At 31.2% G+C, this 13,042-nt stretch overlaps 1 protein-coding gene across 1 annotated transcript; it reads right to left on the bottom strand.

Moving 5' to 3' along the window:
- Window positions 1-2,611: 2,611 nt before the first annotated feature.
- Window positions 2,612-6,317, bottom strand: LOC130498482 (cation/H(+) antiporter 14). The gene is made up of 3 exons (XM_056991880.1): window positions 6,066-6,317; window positions 4,666-5,661; window positions 2,612-3,859 (listed from the first exon to the last, which is right to left on the bottom strand). Exons 1-3 carry the CDS (start codon window positions 6,315-6,317, stop codon window positions 2,612-2,614), a joined length of 2,496 nt encoding a protein of 831 aa, XP_056847860.1.
- Window positions 6,318-13,042: the final 6,725 nt, after the last annotated feature.

Raw genomic sequence — 13,042 nt, 5'->3', positions numbered from 1 at the left:
CATCGATTCATCGTCATAACAATAGTAAACAAGACGACCATTTAAGGGGACTAATAAAATTGAATTGAATCAAGGAACCAGCTTCGTTTCAATTACAGTTTCAATGTATTTTTTTCTTTTCGGTCTCAATATATTTTCTCTTGATATCAATGAAATAATCTGGAAGTGTATGTGGTGAACTGTATACGGAAAAAGCATCAGTGAAGTGTAATCCTTTGAAGGTCGTCTTGTTTGCTTGTAGGAAAGCTTGAAAGATTAAGCCTCACTTATCCTTTTTAATAAAAGTTTATACCAATTTCCTCCCACCGAGGCTGGGAAGATCGTTCTCGTCATTCTTCACCTTCATAGACATTTACCATCACTTTCCTCCTATGCGTACGGAGTCTCTAACGCCCTCAACCAATCCGTTTGAGCTGTATAACCAGTTCTAGACGCTCACGTCGCTCGTGATGCTGTAAAACTCGTTCAACAATCACATTGGTCTCTACAGAATCCTTCATGAAGCTTGGCAATTGAAGTTATGTGGTTTATTTACCTTAAGTATTTTAACTCTTGTTTAGCCACCAAGTTGGCAGTTTGTAATGCTAATGGAGCTGTGAAGCTCTAAACTATTGTAAGGATCTTCGAGTTTAATTAATGGCCACCATGTTTGCGAAAAAAAGTGTAGTCTTTTGTCAAAACAAATAGCATCAATGAAGTAATGATTATGATAAAATGTGTGTTTAACGAAACTACCACTTTGAATGATTAAACTTAACTTAGGTAGTTATAAAAAATAATTGACTACAATTTTTTTAATTGACTACAATAGTTAGTCCGCAGGTTTGCACATGTAGGTGGACCAATCGAAAAGGCTTTGAAACTAAAATAAAAAGCTTTTGTTCCAAATAATACTATAATCATTCAATCATTTTGATAAAAGGAAAATAACTTGTGATGTATACCATACACGGAGTCATGGTCAAGAAAGTGTATCAATGGTTATGCAAGAAAAATGAACATTTTTTTTGGTAGGAAGAAAAATGAACATTTTTATCTTCTCGTATGAAATGATTTCTCTGTATATGTAGCCTCGTTTTTCAGCTCTAAGTTACCGACATTTAGGGCATGATTTACCCCGATCTCTTAGCCGGATTCTTAACTCATTATTTGATTTTTTTTTTTTACCTTCTCTGTTAAAAAATGGTTCTTATATTTTTTATTGTTTTTAACTTTTTTAGTTAAAATCTAAGAAAAACTAAGAATCATCTATTAACTGTCGTTTTTAGCTTTGGTAAATGTATTTAAGAGCCTAAGATTCGACTTGTTTAAACAAGTCAGATGCTAATGCAGTTGTTATTCTTTTTTTTTTTTTAAACCAATGCAGTTGTTATTCTTTGCAAATACAATATCCATAGTTTATAAAGTATTTCATATTAGCTGTGATTGGCTCAACCATCGAAATGGGATATGGATTATTATAGGTTTATGCAAAGACTCACTCATAGACTTCAAACAAAATTAAAAAAAAACATAGAAAATTTAAGTTCATGCTATAGCCTAAAGTTCTTTATTGGACAAAAAGGTTGGATATGGCTACAACTACAAGTTAAGATACCTTTGTAGAAAATGAAATTCTTATTATATAAAATATCAGGCTGAAGACTAAATTATTATTCTTCATCTAATTATTAAGATATTTAAAGAGAAATGACCAGTAGAAAAAGAGAAAATGAAAGCTGGCGAACCCATCTGTATCAACTGCCTTCACATGGCTTCCCTCTTCTATGCCCCATCTCTATAAGACATCCATTTTATCTCTGTTTATCACTCTTTCTTTTTATTTTATTATATTCCTCTCTACGGCAATTACTATTAAACTATAACGTATGCAACTATGCATACGTTACTAAGTTTGGACCAAACAGCCCATCTTCTCCATAGGCCTCAACCATTAATGCTTCCAGACTTTTTTTATTCCATTGAGTGTTTTCTCTTGTTCGTTTCTGAAATAGACTTGCACGTACTGATGCAATCTAGCATGTACCGCCAAAACGTAATGTCATTCTTGTACTAGAAGTGATGTAGTGTCATTACATTTTGGTGACCCACTCGATATCTCAATCATGCAATCTGATGCTACTCTCTTGCGTGAAACCATGACACGTATGTTTGTTTCTGTCCATATAACAACTTTGATATTACCCTTTCATCAGAGAATAAATCGATCTGATCCCACGCTCATTTTCTCCAAATAGATCTTGATAAATATATTTTCTATCAATTAAAAATGAAAATTACATCAGTTCAAAAAAAAAAAAAATGAAAATTACATACCATTAAAACTACGTCCGTAAACGTCAGTTCGGATTCAAAATCTCTTATGAACTATGTTGTCCAAATCAACATGGACCATGCTTTAGACTTCATTTATAAAAATTTGGGATTGAGCTATTTGTGAGTATCAAACTTTTTTTTTGAGCAACATGTCAGTATCAATCTTCTGTAGGATTATTTGCGCCTTGGTACAGACATCCACAATTATTTTAAAAATTAAACTATGTCCTGTATCGAATTGCTTACTTAACACACAACTATACACCCTTTATTAGTACTTAGAAAAATAAAATAATTAACGGCTGTGATGAAGATCAACAGAAGTATATCCTTCTTCAACAGAGAAACGAGGGTGTACTCTTGGATCCCCACCTCTATGAGGCGAAACTGCTAGTTTATAGCTATAATCCACCGCAAAAGGGTCGTCACATTCTTGCTGATGAACCACGAGCACCGAGAAATGAAAATCTGGCGACGCAAACATGTCTCCGATCACACCTAGCTCAGGGCACTCGCTCCAGTCCGTTAGCCCGTACAGTACCGACGACTCTAGGTCATGGTCACGACCCACGACAACCAAATCGTATGTAGACCCAAGCGCGCTAATCACTTGCGTGGTCTCCACTCCATCTCTCACGATCTCTTCTTTGTAATGCACTTGGGGTTTGTTCAGCGAGTAGTTCTTGAAGTCGTTTATCAGGTGACACTCCGAGGGTTCTGTTTCTTGTCCCATTGTTATGTTGCTGTTGTAAAGGGCGCTCTTGTGTCGGAAATGGATCATCGTGACGCTCACTTCCGGGTGCTCTGCCATCCTCATACAGAACGCTAGGGCTTCCGCGTCGTCTCTTCCTTCTATAAAGATCATAGCCACGTTACGCCACGTGTTGCTCATCAGGACAGAGCGGCGGCCTTCTGTTTCTCCTCGGTCGATGAATATTGCGACCGAGCAAGGCGCCTTGTCCAACACGTTAATGTTTATGCTACGGATCGCTGGGTTCACATGGTCGACCGACCCGTCTATCGCGTACGCTTTGTGAAACGGGATGACGATGAGCGCAGCTTTCTTGTCGAGAGCGAGAGTGCAGATATCGTCGTTGATGCTGGAGAAGGGAGCTGCCGCTGTGAAATGCTGAGCCATTAGGGTTCCTTGATGCAGCTGCTCGAACCGTTGGAACCCGTTGACGATCTGCGTGGACTCAGCCGTGTTGGGGTCGAGTTTGTTCATCAGGTGATGCGGCATGAGCACCGCGTGCGCTCTGCCTTTGAGCTCGACGAGGTGAAGCGTGAAGACGGATACAGGGCTGTAGCGACTCGGGTAAGAAGCTTCTAGGAGGTTAACCATCGAAGGTACGTTTTCGACGTTGTATACGCAGAAGAGCAGACGGAGCTGCATGTTTCGTTGTCTCGAGTTAAGGATCGTTCGCTTGCTCTCGCTTCTGTAACGTTTTGATGGGTCGTACAGACGCACAACGAGGTAGCGTGAAACGCCCGTCACGAGCAAGAGCGTGATGATAACAAGATTGAAGCATTCTGTGTCTAGAATCTGCAAACAATAATTTGGTGAATTTTTTTTTTCGATCAAACCAACTTTTATAAATAAAACCTAACCTCCAAATCATCGCGATAATTTGGTGATTTTTTTTGAAAATGTGTGCATGGACTAGTAAACACGTCCATTGAGGTAGTGGACTATTTCAGTTTCGTTTAGTGTGTTATGCAAAATTAAGTAAATTTGATGGATAACACTCAAAATATGTCACTTTTTACAAAGAGTAAGAAAACAATTGAAATGTTAATTACATCTATTCAATTAATAATATTTGAAAAATAAAGTTATTTATAAAATTAATGGATTTGCAATTAATATTAAACTCAAAATTATATTGAAATTATAAAATGATATTTTTGTGTAAATATTTTTTTTTTGAAAATGATACTCTTTCGCAAACAGAGGAAGCAACATTTAGACGAATTTAAGTATTAATATTTGTAGAATTCTTTTTCAAAAAAAAAATATTTATAGAATTACATATTTTATAAATATTACTATTATTTTATGTATTTAAAACTAGTAATTTGAAAGCATTTATATGTGTTAAATATATTTTGTACATAGATTTTATTTTTAGTTGTCTAAAACTAGTGTATGAATCAATTTTATTTACGTAAATATATTATTTATGTAAAATGGATATCATTTTAGGCCATGTTCGCATGTATGGGTAGGCACTAAATATTCGTTTAGCACCTAGCGTCTAGTGAGTTTTAGGATCTCGATCGACCTTCTTGTGTGTAGATGAAATTTAATCAGACAGACGCAAACAAACAATGTAGGTTTTGTGATAATACCTTTTCATCTTTCCACATGACCGATGTGTAGATCTCAATGACTCCTTGGCAACACATCAATAAGGCCAAAGAAATTGCGTCTCCTATCTGTATCTTGCAATACACGGAAGCGGCTGCGGTTCCAAGGAACTTGCAGGTGTAGGTAATGAGGATCACGGCCTCAATGACCTTCACCTGGCTCTTTTCAATCTTTAAGAAATTGGTCTGTATTCCACTAATGGCAATAAAACATGGGAGCATAAGGCTTGTTGCAAACATCTCGAGCTTGGTCGTGAGCCCTGTCCCTAATGGAGGTCCATCAGGGAGCGATACACCTAGCCAAAACGCTCCAAACGCTGCATGGACGCCAAGCACTTCTGATCCCAAACTTATCACAAACAAGACCATTATGATAGGGAAGAACGGTATGTCGTTTGTTTTATCAACCGAAACGCTTCTTTTCTGCGTCAGCCAGATGATCAAAGGTCTGCAGATGAAAAAGATAGATAGGAGAAGAACGGTGATCCAAGCGAACGACCAGACGGTAGCGAGGGTACCGTCCTGTAAGAACATTCTGAAAAGGAGTGCAACGATCCAGCTAAAGGCCTCGCAGACAATGGAGCAGTTTGTGGCTAATCTCCCGAGATCAGAGTTAAGGATGTTGAGCTCGGCTAAGACGGTTGTGGTTACCGGGAACGAGGTCATTGCGTTGAGGGAGATCACCGTGTGGATGCAGTGGGAAACTTCTGGTGAGAGCTCGAAAGTGTTTTTCAAGAGGAGGACGGTGAGGTTACCTAGGGAGAACGGGAAGGCGTAGGAGGCTGTACCAATGATCAAAGCTTTTGAACCTGCTTTACGTAGAATGCTAGCGTCAATTCTTAGACCTAGCAAGAAAAGATGCATGAAGAAACCAATGTTTGAGAAGGTTTGTAGATTGATTTTGGCACTTATGGGAAAGAACATCGCCATGTATCCCTTGATTTGGCCTAAGAGAGACGGTCCTAGGATTATACCAGCCTGCCAGTAAACATTTTGAAAAATTCAACAAAAGAGAAATGTAAAGAGCTTCCAGGGTTGCAGGCAGGCTCAACATTTTTATGAGTAGTCATAGGGCAAATTTTGTTTAAACTCTTACAATTTATGTTTACTTTGAGTTTTAAGCAATTTCTTTATTTTGAAAATTTTATCAGTATTATTTTATAAAATTTGCGATAAAAATAAAATTATGTGCATATGAGGAATTTTTCAATCTAAATTATTAAATAGTTTTAAAGTATTATATAAAAGATAAATATATAAAAATCAAATCCTTTAACTATTAAAATAGGGGGAGACACCGGACGGTTGCACCATTTGTCATTCTTGCTAGCCGGTTCTGAAGGTTAGAAATAAATACAGACGAGTTATTGAGGAGTTATTACCAAGACTTGAGCAGATATCATGCCTTGATTCAAGGGCTTGAGGAGGCGGTAGAGAAGCCTTGAAGTGATAATAATGGCAGCCATTTGCAGCAAGAGAAGTGGCATTGCGTATTTGAGAGGATTACTGCCCAAGAAAACACCCCTCGAGGTTAACATATGGTTTGTCTGGCACACGAGGTTCTCCAAGACGAACGGCCCATGAACTTTGCCTCTCTGCGTCGAGGTGGCCTCATCCATGTCTAGCCTTGACATTGCTATTATCTTTCTTGTGCACGCCAAAGGCAACTTTACAAAACAGAGTACTCTGTTTTTATTTTGGGAAATGCTGATTAGCTTGCTATATGCAGATTGTTTTCTAGGATTTGGGTCAAAAGATGAAAGACAAAAGGGAAGCGTGAGAAACAGGAAGAGAATTGAAACCATATTTCTTGCTTCTATTTAGTGATTCTAACTATTTTTTGGTTGGATGTTAATAATCCATAATCTCCAACCATTCTAAATTCATGGTTATAGTTTCCCTTTAAGTCGTAATAATAAAAAGTCATTTGATACGAGATTTTCTCCAACCATTTATATTCTACAAGACTACAATCACATTACACATTCTAGTCTCATCTATTTTTCTTCTCTCCTATCTAAATAATAATATATGCAGTCGACAGACATTTTTTTTTTTTTTTTGAAAAAGGGCTACTGAAAAAATAACACCCACGTTTAACCTTTTATATAAAAACGACGTGACTTTCTATTCTTGTGTTTATACTATGGTTTATAATCCGTCAATACTTTATGAAATTTAAAGTGGTTTTAAAAGATACTAGATCATGACCCGCTCGACCGAGCGGGAGTCATTTTTTTTTTATTTTTATTTTTACTAAATGTTATACATGATCGCCAATGTGTATTAATATAATTTTTTTGATAAATAACAATGTGTACTAATGTGTTTAAGTAAGCAATGTGTTTAATTACTAAATTTGATTTTTAAATTTTATAATAACGTAAAGTAGATTTTTTCTGTATTATTTAAAATATATAGTGCTATATATTTTGTATTTTCAACATTTATCATACAAAACTTACATTGGGGTATTATTTATATGAAAATATGTGTAACATAATATATTTATATATTATATAAAACATATGCACACCCGCACGGGTTTTATTTTTAAAATGTATTCTATATTGTTTAGTTTTATGTGGTATCGAGTTTGTATAATTCAATTTTGTGTTTAGAGAACAATATCAAAACTGTCTTTCGTATGTAAAAATAACATTTTGCAAGCACGAGTTGTGTCTTTTTATTGTAACACAAAATTTTATATAAAACTTATGTTTTTTTGTACATTATGAAATTTAATTTTTTAAAATAATTATTACGTAATTTCAAAGCAAATTTTATCTCTGAGGTCTAATATATTTTGTGTGTAATGGTTCAAAGCATTTTCGATATATATTATATTTCATTTGGTTTGTTTTTAGTATTATTGTATAAATATAATATTATACAATATTAGTATATTCTATACAATATATGAAGCTATGTGTTATTTGTTTTAGAAAGTAGATTAGGCCCAACGTAGTTATAAGAATAGTCATATATTTATGTATGTGTATATGACTTATCTACCTAATGCTATTCATACTAATAAAATTAATATGGCCAATGAAAATATACTGATCAATTTAAAATGAATTGTATAGGGTAATTATAGAACGATTAATATTTTTTAATATTCTTAGTATATATCTTATTTAAATTGACATGTAATAAATGTAAAAATCATATATGGAATATGGACAAAAAGAATAATTGTATTTAAGGAAATACATCAATGCAAAGTTAGACTATGGTACATAATATATATAGAGAATGAGACATTTAATTTAAATATATGAGGTCCACCTTTAAAATCCACCTAGAAGAAGTTGTAATGTTCTTGTTTTAATAAGATAGATATCTATGGGTGTTACAATTTATCATTATTAAATGCATTGAAAATATAAAATATGTATTTTTTTTTCTAAAACATAAATCATTTTGAAATAGAAGAAATAGTATACTTTTCATTAACCTAATCATATAATTAGTTATTAATATAAAATATTCTTTATTATTTCCTTAAATAAAACATACAGAATTGCTTAATCTGATCAAAATATATATGATAATTAATGATTTTAAATAATAAAGATTTGATCATTTGTAAATCCTCTATCATTTTTATATATTATATAATTAAAATAAACTATAAAATTAAATTAACCAAATAATAAAAATTTCGATTTTTCTATATATGTTATATTTAAATTTTTTAAAACGAATATAAATTAATAATTTTTTTTTTAAAATCCCTCTTTAAAAATCTGTGATCAATGGATTAATTTTTATTTATAACAAGATACAAATGTTCATAAAATTATATGAGTAACATGTCTTATTTGATAAATATTAAATTATATATATATATATATATATAGTTTGAGTTAAGTTATATATTATATAAAATGCATAAATATTTAAATTTCAAAACTTTATTGAACAATACTAAGAATTTAATATTTTAGTTTCAAAAATTTCATTGAATTTGTAAAAATGATTATAAATTAATAAAAAATATTAAAAGTTTCATATTGAAAGATTTGTTATCAATGTTTCAATTTTTTTTGTTATAAAATACAAATGATAGTAAAAGCATGTGAATAGAAAAAAAAATTGAATAAATAGTCATATTAAAAATGTTATACTATATACCTGTTGTGAACAGCCGTCGTTTAGGTTAGAAGAAGAATAGAGAAGAAAACGTATTGAGGCAAATACCCGTTTAGGGTTTCTTATTAATGATGTGATAATAATTTACAAACCCTTAGACCCATATTTATACAGCTTCAAAAAACCCGATTTCCTTTTCCCAATAGAAATAGTAACTTTCCTAAACCGAAAAGGCATACCGTAGGGATACCGAAAAATTGAATAAATAGTCAACCTTGATAACGAGTGCTGGGCATTTTACTGGTACACACAGAGATTTAAGACACACAGATGCAACAAACACCATCTTGACGAAAAATCTCTACAAAACTCCTTATCCCGTATATCTTCTGGGGGGAACCTCCATTGCTTCTTAGCATTGGCAAACACGGAGCAGATTCAAGCAATGCTTGAACTTCTCTGTTGTAACAGGCTTGGTCAACATGTCAGCTGAATTCTCCGACGTATGCACCTTCTCCAATAAGACTTCTCCAGAAGCTGCTAACTCCCTTATCTTGTGAAACCTTATACGTATGTGCTTCGTCCTTCCATGATATACTTGATTCTTAGCCAAGCATAACGCGCTTTGACTATCACAGTGTAGCTGAACACCTTCTTGATCAACACCCAACTCGGATACAAGTCCATTTTACTGGTACACACAGAGATTTAAGACACACAGATGCAACAATACCGATGTTCATATCATTTTAATTTAATTATAAACAGTATAAACGATAAAAACTTATTATTTGATTTTTTTTACCATAAAATGATTATAAATAACAATGTTTTTTTTATTTCTTGGTCCACACCAATTTAGTTACAAACAATATCCATTGACCTCTCATTAATTTATTATAAGTAATAAAACACAAATAAATAATATACATAAAATTGTATGTATATACAATATTTATTCTGCGTAAGGCGCGATTTAGTAAATCATTTAAAGTGAGATTTCTCCAACCATAATATTCTAAATGGTTCGATCCCATCTAATCTATTAAAACTGAAGTACAAAATTGAATTGATCCTAACTTTTCCTAAATATTTACATTCCTATGCCACTGGAGTATTTAATAATCCTATATTTAAGCAATTCATGTCTTTTCTTAATTTATTGAATGATTTCCTAAATCAGATTTTAAACTAAGAAATATTTGGCAACAATAAATTGAAAAAAAAAACGACTTTCCTAAAAAATAAGCATTCCTTATTTTGCATTACTCTTAATATTCATGTATTTTATTATTTCCAAAATGATAATAGGTACACATATCATAATGTTAGCCTAATAAACAATTTATTAATCATCTATCTTATTATGGTCAAAGTAGGGCTGTTCAATATGGCAAAACCGAACCGTACCAAACCGAATCGAACCGAAATAGACAATGTGGTTTGGATTTGGTATATACCATACAAACCAAATGGATGTAATTTTCTAAAAACCGTAGGATTTGGATATGGTTTGGTATATAACCGATAAAACTGATTAAACCGAATAAAAACCGATCAAAAATAGAAACATGTAAATATGTATATATTTTATAACGACGTATGAAAATCATAAGTTAATTAATTTGCTAATAACTATTACCATATTTTTATAGTAATAAAAAAGTCATGATTTGTAAAACATTTGAAGTATAATTAAATACAATTCATCGCAACCGATGCTTCTTATTTTTTTAGTTTTCTTTTTGATCTTTTTGCTTTATTTTAGCATTGACTAAATTGAAATAAAGATTATAAATTTGATGGACAAAAATTAGTAGAAATTCTTCACAACTTTTTTTTAATCTATAAATGAACAGAGATTCGTGTTCAATCGAAGAAACATGAATTTGACGAACGCTAAATATGGAAGAATAGAAAAAATTTCTTTAGTGCTTCGTGTTTCTGTTTTTTTTTAGCTTTTAATTTTTATTCAAATTTTGAGCTTTGATTTTAATTATAGATTTGATTATTTTATTAGATGGTATAAGCATTTTTTTATTTTTTTGTTCTTTTATTTAAACATATAGTATTTTTTTAATAAATGACTGTGTTGACAACATGACTCTAAAATTCAAATAATATGATCACAAAATAAAAAAATTATGTTTTTGGTATAAACCGAATAAACCGAAAACCTACAGTATATAAACCGAACCGAACCGAAGTAAATATGGATTTAGAATGGTAGTTGTATTTTACTAACCGAAATACTGAAAAACCGAAAAAACGAACTGAAACCGAACCGATATCCGGATTTAACACCCTTAGGTCAAAGTCATAATTTTTCAAAATCACCCGGCCCAAGTTACCATCATCCTTTTCATATTTGTTTTTATTGTTTTTATTATTTTCTCAAGGTAAAGATTTAAGAATCTACATTTACAAATCGTTTAAAAATCTTTTTTCTTAAAAAATTCTGTAGGAAAATAAATTTCACTTTATTAATATATACTTTATTCATAAATTATTACTATAATGCTTTCATAATATAAGTCCAATTAGTTGAATATTGGATTTTTATATGATACATTATGATATAGACAATAAAAATCACAAAGTATAATTATTCAAAGTAATAAATAAAATTGCTATTTTTTAAAAATGTTATATCAAAAACTATTTAATACATTTTAATTTACAAATATATATATATATATATAATATACCATTAGTACAAAGAAAAAAAATAAAGTGAAAAGAAATATTTATGCTGAAAAATTAATTTATACAGTCACGGGTCAAGCTATAAAAATAAACAACAACAACGCAATATTATTTTTATTTAATAAATTTATTTTAATAGAAATTATATTTCCAGATATGTTTATATATTTTATGTATTTATAAATTTATTTTATTTGTTTTAAAAGATGCTAAGATTTTGGAATTGAAAAAAATAACCAACTCCTATATTATTTTTCTTTGAAAATTTAAAATTTATATCAGAATATTTTATTAAACTTTTATTTTAATTTTTATTATAAGTATAAAAGATTATTGTCAATTTAAACTTATGTTTAAATATTATAAATACATATCCAATATAAACAAAAAAAAAACTAAAAACAAAAAATAAATACCCGTCCGACTGGACGGGTCAAAGTCTAGTTACACATTATAGTTCAAAGCTCCTGCCTCCTTCAAACTACTAACCCAACTTGAACCAAATAAAAGTAAAGAACATTTGCCTGTGACCTTTTAGACCATAATGTGCTTCTTATTAAACAACTACAAATTAGTATTCATTACCATCCCACACAGCACTGTTCTCAAGAGACAGTTAAAAACACCTGTCTTAACTCGAGACGACCATTGGACTGAGTGGAGTGATCTTGAAACCCTGAAGAGCATGCAAAGAAGCAGGCAAAGGAGAGAGTAGAAATCGTAATGTTTCCAACTCACGCGCCCGTGTAATCTATACTATTAAAGCAGAAGCAGAATCCTAAGAGGGATTCTGCCCTTAATTTTTAAAGTTATTTACATTGTTATGCCATTTCCTTATTTGAATTTTTGAAATTAATTTTTAGCCAATAAATTCATTCAATCGAAAATATTTTTTTTAAAAACCAATCACATTGTAATAGGAATATAGTTAATACGATTATGCAAAATATGGTAACTGAATTTGCCTAATTATTAGGATAGTAACTATATTTCCATTTGAAAGTATTATGTGAAATACGATTCCTGAATATGCCATAAGGTTTTGGAAAAACTTTAACACATCAACGTGTTTTCCTAACTTCAGTATAAATACAATTTTTGAAACACTTTTTAGAAAAAAATACTCAGTATAAATACATATTCATCTATTTTTTACAAAAAACCACTACCATCAAATCATCTATGGCTTCTAATGTGCAAATCAGAAACTCTATGTTTTCTAAAATGAAAATTACGACTATTAATGATTTGAAGCTTTGGAAATCAAGTTGCTTCACACGTGGAAACAACACACTAAGTTTAGGTCATAATTAATGTATAGTTGACCTTTACACTAAATATAATAATTGTTAAAAATTTATTAAAGCAGTCTCATTCATAGATAATAATTTCAATATTTAAATTAAATAATCTGCAGAAATTTTGAATTCCTATAGAGGAATCATGTGTATATAAATATGACTTACATTATACAATAAAAAAAATAATACTAATAAAGAAATTATAAATTTTACAATCATATAAAAGATTAGATTATGATATAAATATATTGAAC

The sequence above is a fragment of the Raphanus sativus genome, chromosome 8, assembly GCF_000801105.2.
Source record: "Raphanus sativus cultivar WK10039 chromosome 8, ASM80110v3, whole genome shotgun sequence".
Classification (NCBI taxonomy): domain Eukaryota; kingdom Viridiplantae; phylum Streptophyta; class Magnoliopsida; order Brassicales; family Brassicaceae; genus Raphanus; species Raphanus sativus.
The sequence above is the reverse complement of the archived record's forward strand: the minus strand, read 5'-3'. Positions and strand labels throughout refer to the sequence as shown.